The 22,512-nt window shown below is 36.7% G+C and overlaps 1 protein-coding gene and 1 long non-coding RNA gene across 5 annotated transcripts in view; one reads left to right on the plus strand and one right to left on the minus strand.

Moving 5' to 3' along the window:
• Window positions 1-1,392: 1,392 nt before the first annotated feature.
• Window positions 1,393-5,550, minus strand: LOC132043565 (uncharacterized). Of its 2 annotated transcripts, none has more exons than XR_009411875.1 (5): window positions 5,127-5,550; window positions 4,331-4,401; window positions 4,117-4,270; window positions 3,337-3,424; window positions 1,393-1,654 (listed from the first exon to the last, which is right to left on the minus strand). It is a non-coding gene; the product is annotated as an uncharacterized LOC132043565 (long non-coding RNA). The 2 variants fall into 2 exon arrangements; XR_009411874.1 differs by having other exon boundaries at window positions 1,393-1,640; window positions 5,127-5,546.
• A 6,363-nt stretch (window positions 5,551-11,913) lies between these two features.
• Window positions 11,914-22,512, plus strand: part of LOC132043563 (CHD3-type chromatin-remodeling factor PICKLE-like) — a 54,161-nt gene continuing 43,562 nt past the window's right edge. The window contains exons 1-2 of one of the 3 annotated variants that reach the window (XM_059434044.1): window positions 11,914-12,072; window positions 12,443-12,592. In XM_059434044.1, coding sequence (XP_059290027.1) covers window positions 12,446-12,592 — 147 coding nt within the window. In that variant the 5' untranslated portion in view covers window positions 11,914-12,072; window positions 12,443-12,445. Of the gene's footprint in view, window positions 12,073-12,099; window positions 12,253-12,442; window positions 12,593-22,512 lie in introns of those variants that run through there. The other 2 variants (XM_059434046.1, XM_059434045.1) reach the window with 2 other exon arrangements.

Here is a 22,512-nt window from a genome sequence, read left to right on the forward strand (position 1 = left end):
GCATCTCCTTTATTTATACAACTTCCCCCATATCATATATCAACTCCCAAACATCTAATAACAATAGTCTTCATTCACCTACATTATCCATATTTGTCAATCCACTTCAAATCATCCATATTCATGGTCATGACACACTATTACATTCACTCATATACAATGTCTATCCCATGTTTTTAACGCCATTTATAATATAATCATAATCACAACATATCAAGAATCATGACTCAATCAAGCTACTTACTCAAAAATATCACTATTCTTACATTCATGACCCATTTTCTATCTCCTTCTACAATCCAAGTCTTTCAACCTCACAATACCTTAAACAAGATGGAAAGACCATAAAACTTGCCTTAGATGGTGTAGGAATGGACTTTGGGTGGAAACACTTCACTTGAGCAAAACCCTAGTTCCACTTCCACTTGGATTTCTTGTCTTGGATGAACTTTAATGAGTTTTTTACACTTGATTCTCTTGGTTTGATAAAGTTGATCATTAATATCTCTTGAATTCTTGCAGTAGACGTGCGGAGAAATGTTCTAGAGAGAAGGGGAGTGAAGATGAAATGAACTTGGTCCCCTTATTAATAATTCACAATCGTCCCGCTTTGATTTCACGAACCAACATGCGGTCCGTATAATTTATACCGACCGTATGTTTGGCCGTATGTTTTTTCCAAGTCGATGAAGGCTGCAATCTAGGAATTTTGAATATACGGCCTAACATACGGCGATATATTTTATACGACGATATGTTGGGCCGTATAATGCCCAGCTTTTCCGAACTCGATCTCGTCGACTCGTTTAATCTCCAATCCTTATGGAACCTTCTTAACACTTGTTTAACACCTCATTAACAATCTAAGGGACGTTATAACTCTTCTCCAAAGCATCATTAAGTCATCATTAATTCGGTACTCGTAAATCCTTTCCGATACATAACGTATACCTTGCCTTCCTTGGCAAACTTTCTTCTCTTACTTCGGATGTCTTTGAAATCTCAATTAGGGTCACCAAAGGCTATTCCTTACTTATCGAAACATTGTATACTTCGTTCCCTTCGTTAGTCTATTCACCATGCATTAACGAAAAAATTTTCGAGGTGTAACAGGAAATCCCGTCGTTAAATGTCTAAATCCAGTCGCTATAAGTCAATAACCACCGGTAGAAATCCAGTCGTCACCCGTCGTTAAAAGCCTCGACGTTAAAAGTTAACGATCGGATTTTAAGTCTGGTTGTTAAAGATCCTTTAGCGACAGAATTTTCCCCTCGCTAATTGCTACTCCGATTATTAAAACTATTAAAAACAACTACTTTGGTCATTGAGAACATTCCCTCCTAACAATGCAATTGTTTACAGGTGGTTTTAATAAGATTACTAGACAATTGAAAAGGAATTAAATCATCACATTACTAAAAAAAATTATACACATTCAGATTACATGAAATTATATTTGCTCAACTCCAACAATAGATTTAAATTGCAGTTTCTACACATGTGACATGTCTAAACAGATTGTAACAAAATCTAAGTAGGCCCCTCCTGTGCTTCAAGTTATTCTTTAACATCTCCAATTGCTTCCATTGTTCTGCACTTTCTTCAAGGGTGGCGGGGTTCTTCAGACTCCAGCTTGTAGACTGTAATTCTTAATCTGTTAAAAGAATAAAGGTCATCTCAGTATAATAACAAAACTCCTAATAGCTAGGCAAGAGAATGTTCAAGCCAAGAGAAAATAATTCTCTATCTCGTAAAGCTCAAGCTCTAAAGTATCGAAATTCTAACTCAATATTGATTTTCCTCTATTAAAAAGAATCCAAATTGATTTCCTGATTTTAGTTCCAAGCATGAAGCCTCATACATATACTTTATTCCATAAAACTAGAACATCTAATGAAAAAACCTCCTAAACCACTTTTCATGTAGGTCTAGTAACAAAGATATCATGACATCTGTTTTTTTATTTCATGAATGGAACAATCATGACCCTTCTACCTTATCCATACTCATTATCTTCACATAGCAAGAAATCATAAAATTTTAGTTAGTACATCAACTTAAAACAGTTACAATGGACGGGTTTCTCATCACAGATTCTGAAGCCTTGGATCAAAAGGAAAAGGGAAGATTATGAAACAATGAAACATATTCTATTAGTTATTTTCAATATTTCCAAAAAACTACTGGAGGAACTCCTTACACAGAAGATCGGAAACCAAATACCTCTACTATTAGAATTCAGAAACTGAGTTACTGCTGCTAATGAGTATGTTAAAAGAATCAGCTTTGATATAGAAGGCATATTATTGTAGAACCTGGTATAAATTGAATGATACTGGACATCATTTTACAGTTCTCCAATTCTAAAAAAATTACCAATGGATGGGTTATATACATGACAGTGGATGTATTACTTTTGTATCCCGAAAATAAATTTGACATGGTAAAATTAGAAGCACGCTCAAGTAGATAACACAATAAATAAGATGAAACAACACACAATTTTTATCGTGTAGATGCTCTCTTATAGATGACATTTAATAACAAGAGTTACTTAAAGTAGAAAAGAGAAACTAAGAAGTAACAAATTAAAGAATAACCATAAAAAAAATGTCACCACCAAACTTATCTTTGTGTTGTATTCTGAGGGGTAAGGCCAAGCCCCCCTCTTGTACTTATTTTCAAGATATATCACACCCCTACTAACAAGGGACAGTTTAATATTAAAAAAAAAAATTAAAAAAAAAGAGAACATATAGCAGCATACTCTACACTTCATTGATTCAGAGTCGTTTTATGCCTTCAAAAAGGAAAAAGTTAATGGCTAGTTATGGGCCACAGCGAAATGTGAAGCATCATTTACTCTCTCAATCAATAATTTGCTAAATCTTTAAATCTTTCCTACAACTTATATGATAAGATCTATTCCGTAAGCAAAGAGATTAAGTTGAGCATATTATAAACAAAAACTGCTCTAGATGCTGTCATGCCAGCAGTTTAGAACACCAAATGTTGAAGATCAGAAATTTCAGTACTTTAAGACCATTAAATCACCGCCACCCAAAACTTACACCTTCTCCAAAGAATTTTTCAGATTCCAACCTTTACAAGCATGCCGATCACTTGTATGTTATGCCTCCAGATATATTTTCTAATAGGTGTATTTTATGCCTCTTTATCAAAGGGAGTGGAAGATCAACAACAATATAATGTCTCATTTATTCAGTAAGAAGCAAAAGACCTGCTGTTGCTATTTCATTTTAAGCCATTCTTCTAAGGAAACAGAGGGAACTAAGACAAATCAGACTATTATGGAAAAGGATATAAACATCTCACTTTAGTTTACGTTCACGAAGCAGTTCTGGTTGGTTGACAGTCTTCTTGTGTCCTATCCACTGCTGGCTGGTTTGGTTCCAGAGGTGTCCTGATAGAAGACGCATACATAGAAAAATTGTTGAAATATATCTTTAAAGATGATGATAGAAAAGCTATTATGTCAGGCCAAATACCTAAAATAATGTATTTATTAAGTCTAAATAGAACTTATTAGATATGGACCTATTATCTTTTATCACTCTCAATGGCGTGAAAAAAATTAAACTTGCAAGATTCAGTTTCAGGCTTAAACCCTCCACTGTAAAGTAGAAAGAAAAAGTAGAACCAAACATTATCTGCACTTGTAAAAGAAGAAAAAAAGGTCCAAGTCAACTTTAAGGAATAGATCCGAAAACAACATCATCGTAGCACATAAACAAGACGCAAAGAGTGATTCAACAAGATTCTGAACTTGAGGAAAAAGATAGAGCATCTATAGATTCAGAGAAAAATGAAGCTGGGTTAGTAGTATAAGGGTGAGTAACGTTTGTTTTTAATGGAACCATTGATTGGACCAATATTAAAACTGTACTAGCTTTAAATACTTGGAGGACTATTAGTGTTCCATGTTATAGAGAAAGGATCATTTTGAATACAGATTTAAACTTGAGAGACTATTTGTAGTCTTTTCTCTTATAAAATTACCTAAATAACATGACATCATAGAAAGAACCACAAATTCTCCAACACAGTAAAAGAAAATTGAATGACCAAAAACTTGGCAAAAAGAAAAGAACCAACCTCGTCATATTGGTAACTCCTGCTGGTAGAGATGGCAAAAGTGATGTCTTTATATGCATTCTATCATATATAAGAACTCTGTCAACTTCCTGGTGCATATTTGATTGATAAGGCTACATGCAGCTATGCCTATTTAACTGAATCATATTTGAAGCTACAATTAAGTTTAAGTTTTATACCATTATAAAAAAGAGTATAAGTTTAAGTCACAAACCTCAATGGAGAAGTAATCATAGATCGATAATAAATATGATAATCTCCACACATTTTCAAGCGCCTAACAAACTGCAAAAAGAATGAGAATTGAGAAATAGCTTGTTATGGCCATAAAGAAATACTCACTAACAACACAAGTTTAGGCATAAAAGAACACTACATTAAAAGCCATTTATTAAAGTGTACACTAAGAAGCCATCCAACTTCAAATAGCAATGTCTTAACAAATAAGGTTTGCGTCTAAGTAAGCGCTGGTGCTTACAAAAGGTACCTATAATGTAGTCATTCATATCCCCACTTCTACGTCGGCTGAGTTTCAGTTAATCTTTAAAAAAAAAAAAAAAAAAAAAAAAACAAGTTTCAGAAAGATTTATCCCAATCTATGTTTGTGATGAATCTAGTGAAGTCTCCAATGTTAAATTAAAACCAAACCATCAGAAATTTGAAGATCTTCAAACAAGAGGGACAAACACTTACATTTATGATTTCCATTACTGAGGGGGGTGGACAGAGGGGGTCGTCATCACTAGACATTTCAACCTTCAAACAATTCAGAAACGACATCAAAATAAAATAAAACAACATATCACAATCTATAGTGAATTAATCCCTATTCATAACTTTTATAAAGGAAAATAACATTGCCAGAAGCTTAAATGTAAAATTTATTCAAAATGGTTAACCAAGTACTCAAAGGTGAACCATAACCATTAAGAGCGAATAGAAATTTAACAGAAACATTTTTCATCATACTTAAGAACAATATAAGAGACATAGGGCATCTTATAACCTACCTCGTTTTGAACCAACATGGCGACTGTGGGCTAGTGACGCAACAATAATTACCAGCTACTCCTCCTTGAGCACGATCCCGGCAAGTTCACTCATTCCATCGAGTCAAGCAAGTCAATTGTCTCAATCCTAACCATTTTAATGGATGATTCATTAGGACAGAGTCCCTGCGGCAGATGGAGGCGGAGAAAATTGAGTTTCTCTCTCACACATACACAGAGACAGAGAAGAGGGAGAGGGATAGTGGCTAGGTTTTGAGTTTGCGCTCATAGTGAGGGTTTTGAGAGAACAGGAACGGTTTTGGGTGAAAAAACGAGGGAAAAACACAAAAAGGTGGCGCTTAGTTTTTTATTGGGTTAATATTAACAACCGGATATTATGGGTTTTATCAACCGGATATGGTCCCATCGCTATTTTCATAATAAAAATTGATATTTAGCTACCGAAAAATATATTGGTCGCTGTTTGTCACTTCTAACGACCGGCTTTATGTCCCTTCGCTAAGAAGTCGTCGCTAAAAGTGAACTTTCTTGTAGTGATGCTTAGACTATGCTCTGATACCAAATGATAACAACAAACCTAGGAAACCCTAGAAATCAAAATCAACAAAAAGGGGAAAACAAAGGGATATGGGTAATTGGAGATGAGAAGACAGAAGGATAGACACTAGACCCTAAGAGTAATGATTATATGGGCAAGAATAGGTATATGAAACCCAAACCCTTCCAATCGGAATTCAACTCTAGAACCTAAGAAATTTGAATTCAATAAAGGATGACTCTAATTTGAATCCACAAATGAGCAATCCTATGGAATTCAATGGAAAAAGCAATTCACTTCATAACTAGGAAATGACACTTGCATTAATCAACCAAACAAACTATCATTAACTAAGCTAAGCTAACTAAACAATCTCTCAATAGTTGAGTTCTCATCCAAAATAAATCTAAGGAGCAAATGAAGACTAAGTATCCTATTTATAGTCTTGACATTACAACAAAGGCCCTAAAGTGGCTCTTTGCAAAAACATCCCCAACATGGGTCTTCAATGCTCTAATTGATCAAAGCTTGCAATTATGACATTAATTTGCAATATTAGACTTGAATTGAATTCTTGACCAACATTTGCATCATATAGCCATATTTGCATTTCTATCCCTCTTGCGCTTCTACCCATCTTGAGTAGTGGCCTCCTTTCTTAGGGCTTCCTCTTCAATCCCTTTCCCAAGCTACCTTCCACACATCATAGGCCTTTTTATGTGGCTTGTATGAGTCTCCAAAGATCTCCAATGCTTCTCTTATCATCCACATAGCTTATAGGGCTTGGAGTTCCATGTCTTGGCCTTGGATGTAAGTCTTTAAGTGATGTGTGCCATGTAGGATCATATCAGTCAGTGAGACATTTTCTTTAGCCTGGCCTCGGGTCAGTGAGATAGATTGCATGGCCACTTGGTCAATGAGATTTTACAGTTGCCAGGCCACTTGGTCAGTGAGATATATGATAGTATTATATTGCATTTCATATGAGATAGGTCAGGTGATATATTCAGGGCATTCTTTGGCCTCCAGATTACTACATTTTCAGCTCAGTTTCAGTTACAGTTATCAATTGCCTTACATATTCGGTATAGTGTTTCGTATTGACGTTCTTTTTGCTAGGTGGCGCTGCATTCATGCCTACATGTACAGATAGACAGACTAGTAGACCTCCCCAGTAGGCAGGACCTGATATCAGCTGATTGGTGAGATCCCTTTGTTCGGAGTTGCCAAGTCTTTTGGAGTCTTTCTTTTGTGACTACAGATTGGATGGGTATGGCGGGGCTCTATCACAACCAAGTGAGGTATTCGCGCTTGGATGGCCGCTCAAGATCAGCCTCATGTCATGTATTCCAAAAGAGAGGCTTGTAGACAAGATGTATACGATAATGTCCCCGTTCGTGTCACGAGTTGTTCATAGCCGAGCATTTACAGACTATTCTATTTCAGGCATGTTCTCTTATAATCCTGTAAATATGATGGCCCTATTGGCCCACCTATGTTGCTTTTATGTCACAGATGTACGTCAGATGGTACTTGGCTAGTATGGTCAGGTGCCCGTCATGGCCCTCCAGTTTGGGTCGTGACAAAAGTGGTATCAGAGCAGTTCTGTCCTAGGGTTGTCTACAAGCCGTGTCTAGTAGAGTCTTGTTTATGGGTGTGTTGCGCGCCACACTTATAAATAGGAGGCTGCAGGACATTCAGGATGGTTACCTTCTTTTCCTATTTTAGATCGTGCGATAGAGCCAAGTTGTAGTATATGAGATTTTTAATCCTAATCCTGATTGCTTTGTAGTTGGGTGATGGCTTCTATAGGAAAGAAGACTAATGGTTCGGGGGCTCCCAGGGTGAGTTATTTATATAATACGGATCCATCTAAGGACGTGCCCTCTATTGAGACAGATCCATCTGAAGTCGTGTCTTCTAGGGAGACAGACCCATTGGAGGTTCAGGAAGGATCGACAGGTAAGGTGGGAAATTCAAATAACCCAAGCTTGATGTTATCTGCGGAACAATATTCAAATGAAAATGATGGTAAGTCGAGAAAAATCAGTATAGTTGGTACGTTTGTAGAAGGTATGGGTGTCATGGAACAGCCTGTAGAAGTACAACAAGAGGGAGAACTTCCCCAACTACCGTTGGATCGATTTGTACTGCACCGCAGTTCCGGTATAGGACCAAGGTAAGGGTTTCAATCGTTGAAATTTCAGGATTTGGGTAATAAAATAAGAAAATGAAGCTTTCCGCTTAATTGAATGTCAAGAGTACTACAAGTAAGTATAAAGTGTTTGTGTTGGCATCAGCAGTGAAATGCAGAATCTATTGTTAATAATTTTAGAGAGGAAATAAGGGAATATGTCCATAAGAGACGGTTTGCGAGCATATAAGCCTCTGTGTAAGAAGATTGGTTGGAGTTTTGTGAACTGATGTTCAGATGCGATATATGAAAATGAGCATTATTACTTCATATTTTTTCTATTTTGATCAGCCCTGTGTGGTTGAGTTGCATATTATATGTGCTTCTATATTTGGCCTTGTGAGGCACGAGATGCATTTTCTGGGCTGTGAGCAGGTTTGAGATTTGTAATAATTATAGAGAAAACTCTGCCGAATTTTTTTCCAAGACATAAAGGAAACTATTGAGTAAGTACGCAACCTTCGAGTAAGATTGTTAAAAGGGATAAGGTTTAGTAATAAATAACTAGAGGTGAAATTAGCAGTCAATTGTGGAATAGATTTAATAGATTACCTTAGGTCTGAAAGAGTGAATAGTCGGATAGTGTGATAAGTAAATGAGAATAGGATATAAGGGTACAAAGAGAGAGTGATTTATTTCTTTAAACCAGAAAGTTGAGAAGGAGTTGAATGCTTATATAATGAGGAAGCCAAAAGAGACGAGTCGTTCCAAAGGGAATTATGCATTGAGGAATAGTTGACCGATCCTTATGTAATTTTCATAAGATTGAGATATGAGACAGACTTGATATATATACACATATATATGCAAAATGGATACGAGTTGGCCGGTCAGAGCTTGACCCATGATTGTGAGTAAAAACATATAGGTTACTACAGACCAGCCCGACAGACCTTTAGCAGCGTTACGAGACAAGAGATAAAAAAAGAGGCTTCATGCGAATAATAACCAAGGAAAGGAAAAGGTAGAATAATATGGTCGTTCGAAGCAAGATAAGAAGAATAAGTAAGTTAGAAAGGAATGACGAACAACGAGTATTGGATACACGGAAAGTATGTGACTAGAAGAAAAAGGATATATTGTGAATATATGAAGAGAGGTTCGAGTAATAGAGAAACAACAAAACGTTCGCCTGTTATGACGAGTTCGATAAAAGAAATATGGAAGAAATACACCCCTTATGGGTACTTTGATGATAAGTAAGGATTTTAATGGATATTTTAAGGTAACTGGGATAGGATTTTAATGGATATTTTAAGGTAATTGGGATTGTTATAGTATCGTAAGGATATGTGATAAGTGGTTATTTTAATCCAGACACGAGACGATTACTTATCGAGTACCTTACTCTGCAGATGTTAGTTAAGGATAACTCTACACCTATTCTAAGTTCATTGGACGGTTCCGCTGGACTTCTAAAAGATCCCTAAGAGGACTGTGCTTCGTCACATTAATAGCACACCAGAATAGCAGAGAATTATACGTTCTACGGTATTATGAATCGATTCGAGGAAATGCGAATGACTCAACCCCAAATTTTAAGTCAAAGCTGGAAGGTGAATGGTTGTGCCTTAAAGTTATCATACTAATGGGTCCCTTAGGGAAAAGAAGAAGACGAAGTAAAACACGAAAATGGACGAGGTATTGTTTTAGTGTTTATCGGACCAACTTAAGTATTCTTAAAGGTGATAAATGGAAATCATGTTTCAAGTAAGTTATGTTGCGATGTCTTAAGAGGAAACCATTAAAAGGGAATGGAATTAGAGGCTGGAATGCGAGTGTGAGAGCTAAGATAGCATGGTTGTAAAAGCGGTTGCAAAAGAATTATAGAATAATTATGGGCCATTTTGGACAAGATGACTTATGCGTGAAGTAATTTATATGTTGCAAGCCCTCGGAATTTGAAATGGTAGCGAGAAATATTATAATAATAGGGATCTACTATGTGATTTGATAACCGTTAGAGCTCAGATGATAAGGTAAAGATTAACCCTGACTTTAGAAAGCAACGTCAGCATGTTGAGACACGAGAATGAATTGACAAAAGGTATAGATCGAAAGACGAAAGTGAGGATGTGAAATCCTGGTTATGCAAAGATAGAACTACATATACGAGATATAGTTAAGTGATAGACGGGGGAAAAAGCGACATATAAGTATCAACAAGAATGGACAATGTAAGAGTTAATTATACAACAACGTTGATCCAAGAAGTGTACCTATAAGTACTTGCTAATTATGACAGAGACTTCAGTAGATTGACTTAGTAAATGATCGGAAGTCCGATGACTACATCATAAAGGATAAAAGGAAAGAAAGCACCTATAATAATCCAAACATGAAAAAAAAAAAAAAGATCGACAAGTTGTAATATCAAGAAGAGAAAGGGAAATAAATGGCTAATGATTCGTCTTTCACGTTATCGTGCCGATACCCAAAGGACGTCAAGTAAGCCGACCAACGAGGACAATGCAAAAATTCGCAGAAGACGATAAGACTCGATAGACGACAAATTACTGACGATGCTTCTACAGATGAACTCCGTAAATAATCATGCCCTATGAAGGCTTTGACGAATATGGCACAGACTCGTGTAAATTACAAGGAAATGAACATCAAAATTGTAAGTCATGAAGACATGAATACGACTTATGCGTAGTCAATAGAAAAAGAGAAATGTTTAAGTTAAGTAAAGGCGTAAACAGGGAAGGAAACCAAAGGTAGCAACGTTGAGTTATTAGAAGAACGGACACAACTTCAGATTATGTTCGAACCACGCTAATATTTGGCAAAGCGAATATACGCTCTTTTGATCGTTTCTTCACAAGCTAGATAAAGAAAGATTCAAGCAATGCCGTTTCAACTCGTGTTTTATAAATTGCAAGAAAACCGAAGACAAAGAATTTCAAGAGAAATGACGCCGCGTAACGCGATCTATGTTGATGATGAGTTAAAAGTAAAGAGGAACTATACTGATCGAAGTCGATACGGAGCAGAAAGTATATAAGATAATGGAGAATTTGATTAAGACATGCATACAAAAGGACATCCTCGAATGAAACATCTAACCGGAGATCGTTAGTCGATTTTCATGAAAGGCAGAAAAGGTGAGAGGTTACATTGAAAGTATTAAGTTCAAGAAAAGTTATAAAAGGAAACAAAGTACTAGGAAACCCAAAGATAAAGATCGTGCTAAGAAGGCAAAATGAAATAAGCTAATGAAAGGAAATGACTAAAGTTAGCAAAAGCTATGGTTCGTGTAACAAGAAAGATTACAGCAGTTACACGCGATGGACAACAAAAGCCTTCATCGAGTCACGACAAGAACAACTAAGGCACCTTCGATAAAACATTTAGACCTCCCTGGTATCAGAGAGTTTAAGACGCGATCGACACAACAAGTCGAAAGGCATTCGACGTGTTATGCGAGTGAAAAGTTATCGACGATTAAAATGACGGTGCACCTACTTAACATTCGAGGGCGAATGTTCCTAAGGGGGGAAAGATGTTGCACCTCATAAATTTTTGTGCCATTTGTGTCATAAGTAAACTAACGTAAGCCCGGAGAGTCCATGAAACCCCTATAAGGTTAAGAAAGACTTTAACAATTGTTAAGACGTGTACATAAGGTTTCAGGTTAAACCAGAGTGCTCGGTACAAGCAGGATATTGCTAAAGAATTTGTGTTACGGCTAGCGCATACCACTTTTTTTTTAATAGTGGATCTCTGCTGCTTAGCAGGTTGAGAGGCGTGAGATTCAAATTGATAAGTCTAAGAACTAGGCTTTGGAAGGGCACACATGTCCTCCAACTTTCAATTCCTTTTTGTTTTTGAATGTGTGAAATCTCGTTTCTTGCATGTGAGTTTAGACTTCCGTTAGTTAATTAACTGTGGGTAACAGAAGGATGAAACCTGGTCACTTGACGAAACTTTAAGGATGACTTTTGCTTAGAATAATTGTTTAAGGATGTAGTTTTAAGTGGTAAGTATAATTTAGGGGGTGGAGGAGGGGGCGGGGGGGTGGAACTCCCTTTAATAACTTTACAAAGAAGCGGGGTTGGACAAGATATTGAGGAAGGGGAGGGGGGAGAATTACATTACAAAGGAAAATAAATTGAGGAAATAGGGAGTGACGTTCTCACTGTTGTGGGGAAGTGGAAATCGGTGGGCTCTGTCGCTTTTTTCTTTCTGGCATATACACAAACACATATCAGGTATGCTACTCCATTCCCGGATTCCGTAAAAACTCCAAGCCCTAGTCCTTATGAATTCTAACTCCCATTGTTATTTGTTCGGCGTTAACCTCTAATGGGTTTTTGCTGCTTTCCCCTACTTTCTTGGCTACACTGATTCCACTGGAAAAAACGAACAATTCCTTTTTCCTGAGTAAACATGCCTCTTTTTAATTTAATTCAACTTGAGAATTATATACTAACATTTCTATGTTTGGCTTAATCCAATTGATTTGGTTTGTTTTGGGTGTGTAGGAAATGTAAATTGGTTATTGTTTGTGTTTTTTTTTTCCCCTTTGTTGTTGTGGTTAGAAACTTGAATGTGTGTAAATCTCCTTTGTTTGATTTGCAGAAAATGGCTAGCTTGGTGGAGAGGCTTCGTGTGCGGTCAGATAGAAGACCTATTTACAATTTAGATGAGTCTGATGATGAAGCTGATATGAAACCTGGAAAATCTCGCTCTAAGAAGGAGGACATCGAGAAAATTGTTCGATCTGATGTGGTAAATTGCTTCTACATTGGGGGTTCTCCTTTAACCATTTATTACTTGCCATTTTCCCTACCAGGCTTCTTTTTTCCACAACCGTGAATTTCATTTACAAATTGCTCTTGTATATTGGGTTGCCTGTTGCTTGTTGCTAGCTCTTTTACCATCTCTTTCCTTGACTTATTCCGTAGTAGGATTCATTTTTGTGCTTCTACGTGTGGGTATTGTCTTCAAAAATCCATTTTCAGCTTCAAGATATAACTTAGACTAGATACGACCTGATTCAAAAAAAAAAAAAAAAAAGAGACTAGACACGACTTGGGCTTTAGCTTGGTTATCAGGGGAAAAGTTGTACCCTTTTCTGTCTGTCTGCTGAGTTAATCATTGCTATCCAGCTTGGTGCGTATGATCGTCCGAAGATACATACATTTTTATACTGCTTTCTGTAAATTGCCAGAATGGCAACACTAGAGTCATGCTCAGTTTCGAAATTTAGCAATTTAATATGCTTGTTCCTCTCAAGGTAGGGGTAAGGTCTGCGTACACTCTACCCTCCACAGACCCCACTTGTGGGATCACCCTGGGCTGTTGTTTGTTCCTCTGTTTCATAGTGTTTGTGAAAGACTGGGATCGTAGATTGATCTCTGGTTGCTTCCTTTCTGATCTGCTGAATTCCTTCTAATCATAACTATTGCACCTTGATCTTCCATTAAAGTACGTGTCTTTGTGGTGCCTTCCAATTTCTTTCAGAAGGATATGCACTAGAGGAGAATACATAACATACTTGCCGTAGCAATAGAGAATGCGTCCCATCTAGTGTCATACCATTCTCCAAGATGAAGAGTTAGGATCACTGCCTCTTATGATATACCTGAGGACTCTCATGAAGAGGGAATTGGTTTTGAGGACTATCACAGTCGGTCAAGCTAGTAAAAATTTGGACCATCGGAATATGTATCGTCAAAAATAAAAGAACAGGCACTCTTTCAAGGTTCATGGTTTCTCTTGAATCTGCCTGCTAATATGGAATGCATGGCGAGTTTTGTTTCAGCGGAGATATCTTGTAGCTTGCAACTATATAGTGGATAACAAACTTCTTCCCAAAAAAAAAGTGGAAAAACTACTTGTGAAATATCAAACAATACAAAAAAAAAAAAAAAAAAGAAAAAAAAGAAAAAGAAAAAGAAAAAGAAATATCAAACAATACAAGAATGATGAAACATATATCTAACATGCTTTCCAAAAAAGAAACTGATTGTTAGTGTTTTTTCTTTCTTCGACAGTGCGATTGAAGTGCGTGGAAGGAAATTTATAATATTTAGATTAAGCATCTTGTCCTCATATGTTCAATAACATAATCTTAGTGATAATATGTCTAGTTTCACAAAAGAATCATGTAACATAATCATCGCATTTATTTGTTATTTCTGTGAAATCCAGCTTTTGATGTCAGATATTACAACTGTAAGTCTTCTCAGCATTTCTGGTATAGTAAACTTGATGAATGTGAAATAAGTTGTGTGTTTACCGTATCAAAAAATTAAGGAGCTTCACAAACTTAGGATGATCATTTCAAAACTTGATTAAACTGGTTACTATTACTGCCTCCAAGAAAAGCTTGTTTGACCTCGTAGCCCTGAGCATTCTTATTTAAAAAAAAAAAAAAAAATAATAGTCCAAAGCTCTTGCTGCAAAAGTTCGTGGTTTATATTATCTCTTGTGAAGATATAAAGTTCTTCATTTTCAAAAACAAAAGTTTTTATTTTCTTGGCTTTTATTTGTGAACCATGAAATATCTTCTAAAGAAACCCACGGTCGTAGATTCCATAAGCTAGAGCTGAAGAATAAAGGCAGCAACATAATTTATAGTATTTATAGCCTGTTTGGCCAAGCTTATTTTCTCCAAAATACTTATTTTTTTCAAAAAGTGCTTATTTTAAAAAAAGTGTGGTGTTTGGCCAAGCTTTTGGGAGAAAATAAGTACTTTTGGGAGTAGCAGAAGCAGTTTTTCAGAAGCTAAATAAAGTAGTTTTTTTCGAGAAGCACTTTTGAAAAAAATACACTTAAGAAGCACTTTTTTAAAGCTTGGCCAAACACTAATTGCTGCTCAAAAGTGCTTTTAAAATTGATTGGCCAAACACAAACTGCTTCTCACAAAAAGTACTTTTCAAAATAAGCTGATTTTAGAAGCTTGGCCCAACATGCTATTAGTCACACACGTCATGCTTTGCACGGTAGAACTTGATTAGATCCAGACACAAACAGGCTTCTAGTTTACTTAGCATAAAACAAATGGGCTTCTAGTTTAGTGCTAATGGAAGGTTAAGATGTACAAATTTGTACATGTGACTCACGCCACGTGTGACCTGTACTCAAATGTTTTGGTTTTGGAAAGTAAAGTATGATACTCAAGAAGTAAAGAGAATGATTTGATACAGAAGATGCAGCTGTTACAGGTTCATTTTAATCTTAGTACTTGACATGCCAGATATAATGTCACATTATGTTTGGAAAATTCTTAGCACCCAAGGTTGTGGCTTAGTGGTCAATGAAGTGGGAAAACCATGAGGTCTCAAGTTCAAATCCTAGCTGAGACAAAAACACTCGGTGATTTCTTCCCATATGTTTACGCCTTGGTGGACAGAGTTAGGTGGGAGGTAGTAAGTATCCCACGGAATTAGTCGAGGTGCGCAAGCTGGCCCGGACACCATGGTTATTAAAAAAAGTTCTTAGACTAAAAGTTTTAAGCGCATATAGTAAATTAGTGTATTATTTTGATGCTATTCAATTTTGCATGCATTATCTTCTTTAGTCAAAGCAGTCATAAGCTAAATGATTTTCAGAAAACTAAATGTCAGGGCACAAAAGAGATAGTTGGCTAATTTTTGTGAGGCTTAATGCATACTTGTACCATGTCAGTTTTGTAAAGATAACACCAGCTTAGTGTATATCCATGCATATATTTGATTTATCAATAAATGTTTTGCCTTGTCGAAAAATATATTTGATTCATATAACATAACGAGATACCAAGGCACATCTGCTGTGTGTCCATAAGTTAGATTTGGATGGACCAACTTCATGGTTCCAAAATCTATTCTAAAATTGATCTAAAGAGTGTTGGCCATCAGATTTGTATGAATCCTGGACATGAATGGAAAACCGCTTTTAAGACCAAATATGGACTTTATGAATGGTTAGTTATGCCCTTTGGCTTGACTAATGCACCAAGCACTTTCATGAGACTAATGAAACATGTTTTCAAAGATTTTCAAGGAAAATTTGTTGTGGTGTATTTTGATGACATCTTGATCTATTCTAAAAATCTGGATGAATGCATAGGAAATGAAAAATTAACATAAATTAGGAGAAGATTACTAAACTGGATGGTGTTGGAGAAAGAAAGTAGTGTGTAATTAAAGGAAATAACCAGTAAGGCAGTTACTTAATATAGTTACCTTGACTTTTTTTTTAGAAAAAGTGTCCATTGTAACCTCCAATTTGTTTTTTATGGTGGGTGTCATAAGGAAATTATTTGAAGAGAAATGTAACAGGTTTTGTAACTGAGTAGCACCACAATTTTATACGTACTATAGATACAAATTCAGATAGTTAGAAACATCATTAAATGTTTCAAAAGTTCCTAACTTTGCATTTCAAGATATTGAGAAATAATAACTGATGTAGGACAGCGTTTTTTGGATATTGTCAGTATATCTTTCAGAGTTACATCTCCTAGTTTATCTTCACTTATAGTTAAATTTTTTTTTCTGTACATTAGCTAGGAAGAAACATTTCTTCACAAAGATAATTGATGATAGTAATTACTTGAGCCTGTCCATAATGTGATGCTTTATGTGGCCAATATAGTTAAGACTCAGTTTGAATTTTTTTAAGATCTCCTGACATGGTCAAATGAAGTGTCTTAACATGTATTTTCAGTATGTTTAGAGGTTGTTGGTGGGCACATGTTGCCTTCTTGCAAGTGCCTAAGCTCCTGGACTGCAGCCAGAATTTTCTCTGCTTCTGAAGTCAGATGTCCTACTTATATGTTTGTAGCTTATAATATGTGTCTGTCCTAGTAAATTTATACTCAAATTTTCGAACTATTGGACTGGGTGACATATGAATGAGCTTTACGACAGCTGTTTCGTTTATTATTTTGTGTCACTGGTAGCTCCTAGTTCAATATAAACAGTGAAAGCAATCAATTCTAAGACCCTTTTATCCACGTGCTTCCTTCTATAAATTTGGGTAGTCAGTTGCTGTGCTTAGTGGTGAATTTAAATAATTATTTCAAGTTATGACTTGAATATCTTACTTTCTATTTTTGATTAGATGAAATTGATGAAACCTTCTTAAAGTTGATTCTTTTGCCTTCTGTGGTTCATGTAAATGTACTTTATGCCTTTAAAATTGAACGGCACTTTCCAATACTTTAAGAAAAAGGAAAAAGACAATTCTGCTTTACCCCTTCATTTTTCCCCTTTGGACAATGTTGCACCTTAAATTCTTAAGTTAGAAGTATCAAGTAATGGTTATGAAATCTGATAAAAAGTCCTACTGGAAGTACAGGACATTCAATTTGAAAGCTGCTAGATTAGTTAAGATGCTACCACCTACCAGTACTTTTGGTGCACTGCTCAGAAGTCAGATCTGAAAATTAGTTTCTTCAGCTCTAGAAAACATTGACAGGCTAAAATAGGTGAGACGGAAATATTCCATCCAAATGTTGAACAAGTAGTACCCTCTTTAGTATTCTATTTTAATTTTGCAAAGCCTCGATAGTCTTTCTGCTTCAATTCTGTTCTTTCTCCTGCATTACAATTATTTCAAAATGAGTTGCTGCCTTTAGGAAAAAAGAACGTTGCCTGCTTCATATGCTTTCAATTCTTGATTATGTTGAAAATTTACTTTCTTTCCTACTGAGATAATACCTTTCTACTCTAGCTCATTGACTTGGCATATAATGTATCTCTTTTTTTTTTTTTTTTTTTTTTTTTGTTTTGTTTTGTTTTGTTTTGTTTTGATAAGGTAACACTTGTATTTATATCCAAAAACAGATCTGTCACAAAAACTGACAGAACTCCCTAGTTACAAAGAGTATGAAGAAGATCTTCAATCCTATAACAAAAACTTATATAGAACCTACGACATCTAAGAATGATTCTAGATCTTCCATATACTCCTGTTTACACCAAAAATAGAATAAAGCTAAGCAGTTCATCTTCATCTTCTGAATAGAATTACATTTGTTTTCAAAACACCTGAGATTCCGTTCTTTCCAAATTGTCCACCAGATGCAAGCTGGTATAATTCTCCATCTCTCTTTGTGGCTAGAGAAACTGCCATAGCTATTCCACAACTCTAGAACTTGGACAATTATCCCTGGCATAATCCAAGATAGCCCTTTCATAGTGATAAATAATCTCCATAATTGATAAGCACAAATCCAGATAGTACAATAGAGGAGATGTGGTCTCCCCAAGGCTGGAATTTGGTTTTCAGAAGACTTCTAAATGATTGGGAAATAGCATGGGTAGCAGAACTATTGACAGTAATTGGTGATTTCAAGGAACTAATTTTGAGCCAGATAAATTGACATGGAAGCATAATCAAGATGGACTGTTCTCTGTGAACAGATTGTACAACAAGGGTTTGACTGAAATTTCAGGGAGGACACCAGGACCTTGGAAATCCATTTGGAAGAGTGTGGCACCAACTAAGGTGAAGTGTTTCACCTGGCTGATAGCTTGGAGAGCCTGCTTGACTCATGAAGCACTGCAGAAAAGAGGAATAAACATTGCTTCAAGATGCACATTATGCAAGGAGGCCTTAGAGACAAACAATCACCTTTTCCTTCATTGTAAAGTTACGGCACAAGTTTGGGCATTGTTCATTAATTTGGCTAAGGTGAACTGGACTATGCCTGAACACACTGCAGACCTTCTAAGCTGTTGGATAAGAAGGGGAGGGAGCAAGAGTCAGAAGATTTGGTGGAAAACAGTTCCTGCCTGCATCTGGTGGAACATTTGGAAGGAAAGAAATGACAGAATTTTTAAAGGCAGAGAAAGTTCATTGCAGAAGATCCAATGGAAGGTCTTTACTTCATTAAGTTTTGGTGTAAAGAACAATATGTAGAAGAGGAAGTTCAGTTAGTGGACTTTTTAGGATTACTGTAAGTATTTCTCTTTCAGTAAAATGTAAATTTTTGGAGGTGGCCAGCATACCCTTAATGCTGAGGAATACAAAATTACCAGTTTCAAAAAAAAAAAAAGATAAGTAACCCTGCAGTGAATGAAGAGGTGACAAACATTTTCTGCCTCTTCTTCACAAAAGAAGCATCTAGGACAAAGGTGGATACCCCTTTTCATGAGATTCTCCTGGGTCAGAACTGCCTGCTTAGCTAGTAACCAGACAAAGCATGACACTTTGTAAGGAATTTTTGTCTTCCATATCAGTTTCCAGGGTCAGTGATCAATCTGGTACCTGAATATATTGAGTGTCTTATAGGCCTCCCTAATTGAAAACTTGCCTTGGTTGTGATTCTGCCAGAATAGGCAATCTTCAACATCTGCAGGACCTTTATATAGCTCCAAGTTCTTGTAGAAATCTGTTAAACTCTGGATCTCCCAGTCATTTAGGAGTCTTTTAAATCTCAAATTCCACCCCTGATTTGACCACACCTCCGCCACTGTAGCATTTTGTTGCTGATTGAGAATGTAAATATCTGGGAATAAATTTTTTAAGTTACCTTGTCCTATCCAGTTGTCTTCCCAAAAGGATATCTTCATGCCATTTCCAATCTTTAAACTGCAATTTTCCTTGAGTTAAGGCCAAAGATTCCTGATTGCTCTCCAAAGACCAACTCCATAAGTACTTGTCAGAAACTTAATTGTCCAGTTGTTTTCCCTTTCATATTTCAAATTTATCACCTCTTTCCACAAGGATTGTTCATTGGAGGCAAATCTCCAAAGCCATTTCATCATGAGGCTTTGATTCTGTGCTTTTAGATTCCTAATCCCAAATCCTCCTTCCTTTTTACTACCTATTATTGCCTCCCATTTAACCAAATGAAACTTCCTAGTGTCACTGTTCCCTGCCAAAGGAAGTTCCCTCTCAAGACATCCAACCTCTCAATAACACTCTTTAGGAATGGGAAAAAGGGACATCATGTATGTAGGCATAGCATCAAGAACACTATTGATCAGTGTCAGTCTCCCTCCCAAGGATAAATATTGACTCTTCCAGTTCACAAGTCTTTTTTCGCATTTTTCCACCGCCCCATTCCAAATACCTATGGATCTAATTTTAGCTCCAAGGGGCATGTCTAAATAGACTGTTGGCAATTCCCCAATTCTTCCCCCCAAAATCTCAACCAAAGAGGAGAGATTGGGTACCTCATTAACAGGATATAAGAAACTTTTGTTCCAGTTACTGTGTAAAACTGAGACTGCTTCAAACAGGATAAAGATCACTCTCAGTATCTTTAGTTGCTCCCTATCAGCATCACAAAAAATCAGTGTGTCATCAGCATATTGAAGATGTGTGATCTCCATATCTGTCCCCACTCTGTTTGAGACTTTGAAACCCTTAATCCACAAATTAACTTGAGCAGTTCTTAGCATGTCATTTAAGCCTTCCATAGCAATGGTAAACAGGAAAGGAGACAAAGGATCACCTTGCCTTAAACCTCTCTGAGAAGGGAAGAAATCTGTGGGAGAACCATTGATGAGGATAGAAAATTTCACTGAAGTGATGCAAAATTTTATCCACCTGATTCATCTTGCCCCAAAATCTCTTTTAGCCAGTGTTTTCAGAAGGAAATTCATGTTGAGATGGTCATATGCTTTCTGAATATCCAGTTTACATAGGACACCTGGAACACTGCTCTTCATTCTTGAATCCACACATTCATTTGCTATAAGGATAGCATCCATAATCTGTCTACCTTTGATGAAAGCCATTTGATGATTATCCACTAATTTGTGCATGACCTTCTCAAGTCTTTCAGTCAGCACTTTGGAAATGATTTTGTAAATGCTACTTATGAGGCTAATAGGTCTGAAATCTGTCAATTCTCTGGCTCCCACCTTCTTTGGGATCAAAGCCACATGTGGCATTGAAACTTTTCTCAAATAAACATCTGTCATGAAAATTCTTGACTGCAGCAATCACCTCCTCCCCTACCACTTCCCTGCAATGAACAAAAAAGGCCATGGTATATCCATCAGGTCCAGGAGCTTTGTCTCCAGCACATAACTTAACACTATTCCATATTTCCTGATTTTCAAACTCCCCTTGTAGCATCTGATTGTCTTCTTCTGAAATCGGAGGCCATCTCTAATACCACCAGTTGGTCTCCATGATTCAGTTTCTGTATAGAGATTCTGATAGAAGTCGACAATTTCCTTCTTTATCTCTTCAGGATTCTTGATAGTCGCTCCATCAACATTCAACTCATCAATGTTATTAAACCTTCTATGTGAATTAGCAGTTTTATGAAAGAACTTAGTGTTCTTGTGCCCCTCCTCCAACCACAAAGCCCTTGATCTTTGTCTCCAAGCCACCTCTTCATATTTAGCAATTTCGTCAAATTCTACCAGTAAGGAAGTTTTTGCTAGGATTTCCTCCACTCAGAGCCCTCTGATCATGGATTACTTCTAATTCTGCAAGTTGGGTAAGAATGGATTGCTTCTGAAGAGCAAGATTACCTTGAGAAGTTTTGTTCCACTCTATCAATTTATCTTTGAGTGCTCTCAGCTTGAAAGCTAGAATGAAATCTGGCCTTCCTTCATAAACAAAAGAACTCCACCATTCTTTGACTCTCTCCTTGAAATCCTCTGCAAGTAGCCACCAATTCTCAAATTTGAAATATGATTTCACAGGTTCCCAGTTTCCACTCTGTAAGATCATAGGTGTGTGATCAGAAGCGACTCTGTTAAATTGATTGTTTGATATTCCTGAACCCCTCATCCCATTCATCAGATAGAAGAAATCTGTCCAATCTAGATGCAATATCATATCCCTCTCCTTTTTTCCAGGTAAATTCACCCCCTATTAAGTGAGGATCTAGCAAACCCATGTCTTCTATGAAATCAGAGAAATCAGTCATTGATCTGGTAATTCTGTTACAATTTTTCTTCTCAGAAGGGAATCTAACAGTGTTAAAATCCCCACACATTACCCAAAGCCCTGTGAATAGACCTCTGACAGAACCAACTTCCCACCAAACTTCTTCTCTTTCTCCTCTATCATTTGGAGCATAGATAACAGTTAGGAGCCAAATTAGATTTTGATTCTTGCCAGTAAATTTGCAGGTTAAGGAATAAGCCCCCACGCTACTGATTTCACCTTCCCAAGCTCTCCCATCGTAAATCATCAGAGTTCCACCCCTCGTTCCACTCAGTGTTTAGGATGGCGAAAGGCGAGGCGTGGCGACAAGGGCTCGCCTCACGCCTCATGGCGAGGCGTGGCGTGGCGAGCGCCTTTTTAGAGCGAGGCGAGAATTAACACAAAAAATTAAAATATTAAATATGCATATATAAATACCCAAAAACTCAAATATTCAACAAAATACTAGCATATATTTCAATTGAAAAACTAAAAGAGATAGTTGATAGTTGATACTAAAGTCTAAAAGTCTCCAACTAGATAGTTAATAAGTCATAAGGTCTAAGTGTTAGCATTAACTAAATTATTACGAAGCAACATCTATTCTTCTTCAAGATCTAAAAATTCTTCAACCACAAGAGTGTTAGCATTATATCGTCGTCATCTTCTTCTTCCTCAGTCTTCATCAAAGAATTTGAACAGCCACCCCTTTATCCTTGTTCATTTGAACAACTCGCCCTAAGACCATAGATACTCTCCTCACATCCACTTCCGAAGCAACAACACCCCAAGCCGAGACCATCATCTTCTAACTCTTCCTC

Source organism: Lycium ferocissimum, unplaced genomic scaffold (assembly GCF_029784015.1).
Source record: "Lycium ferocissimum isolate CSIRO_LF1 unplaced genomic scaffold, AGI_CSIRO_Lferr_CH_V1 ctg2586, whole genome shotgun sequence".
NCBI lineage: Eukaryota > Viridiplantae > Streptophyta > Magnoliopsida > Solanales > Solanaceae > Lycium > Lycium ferocissimum.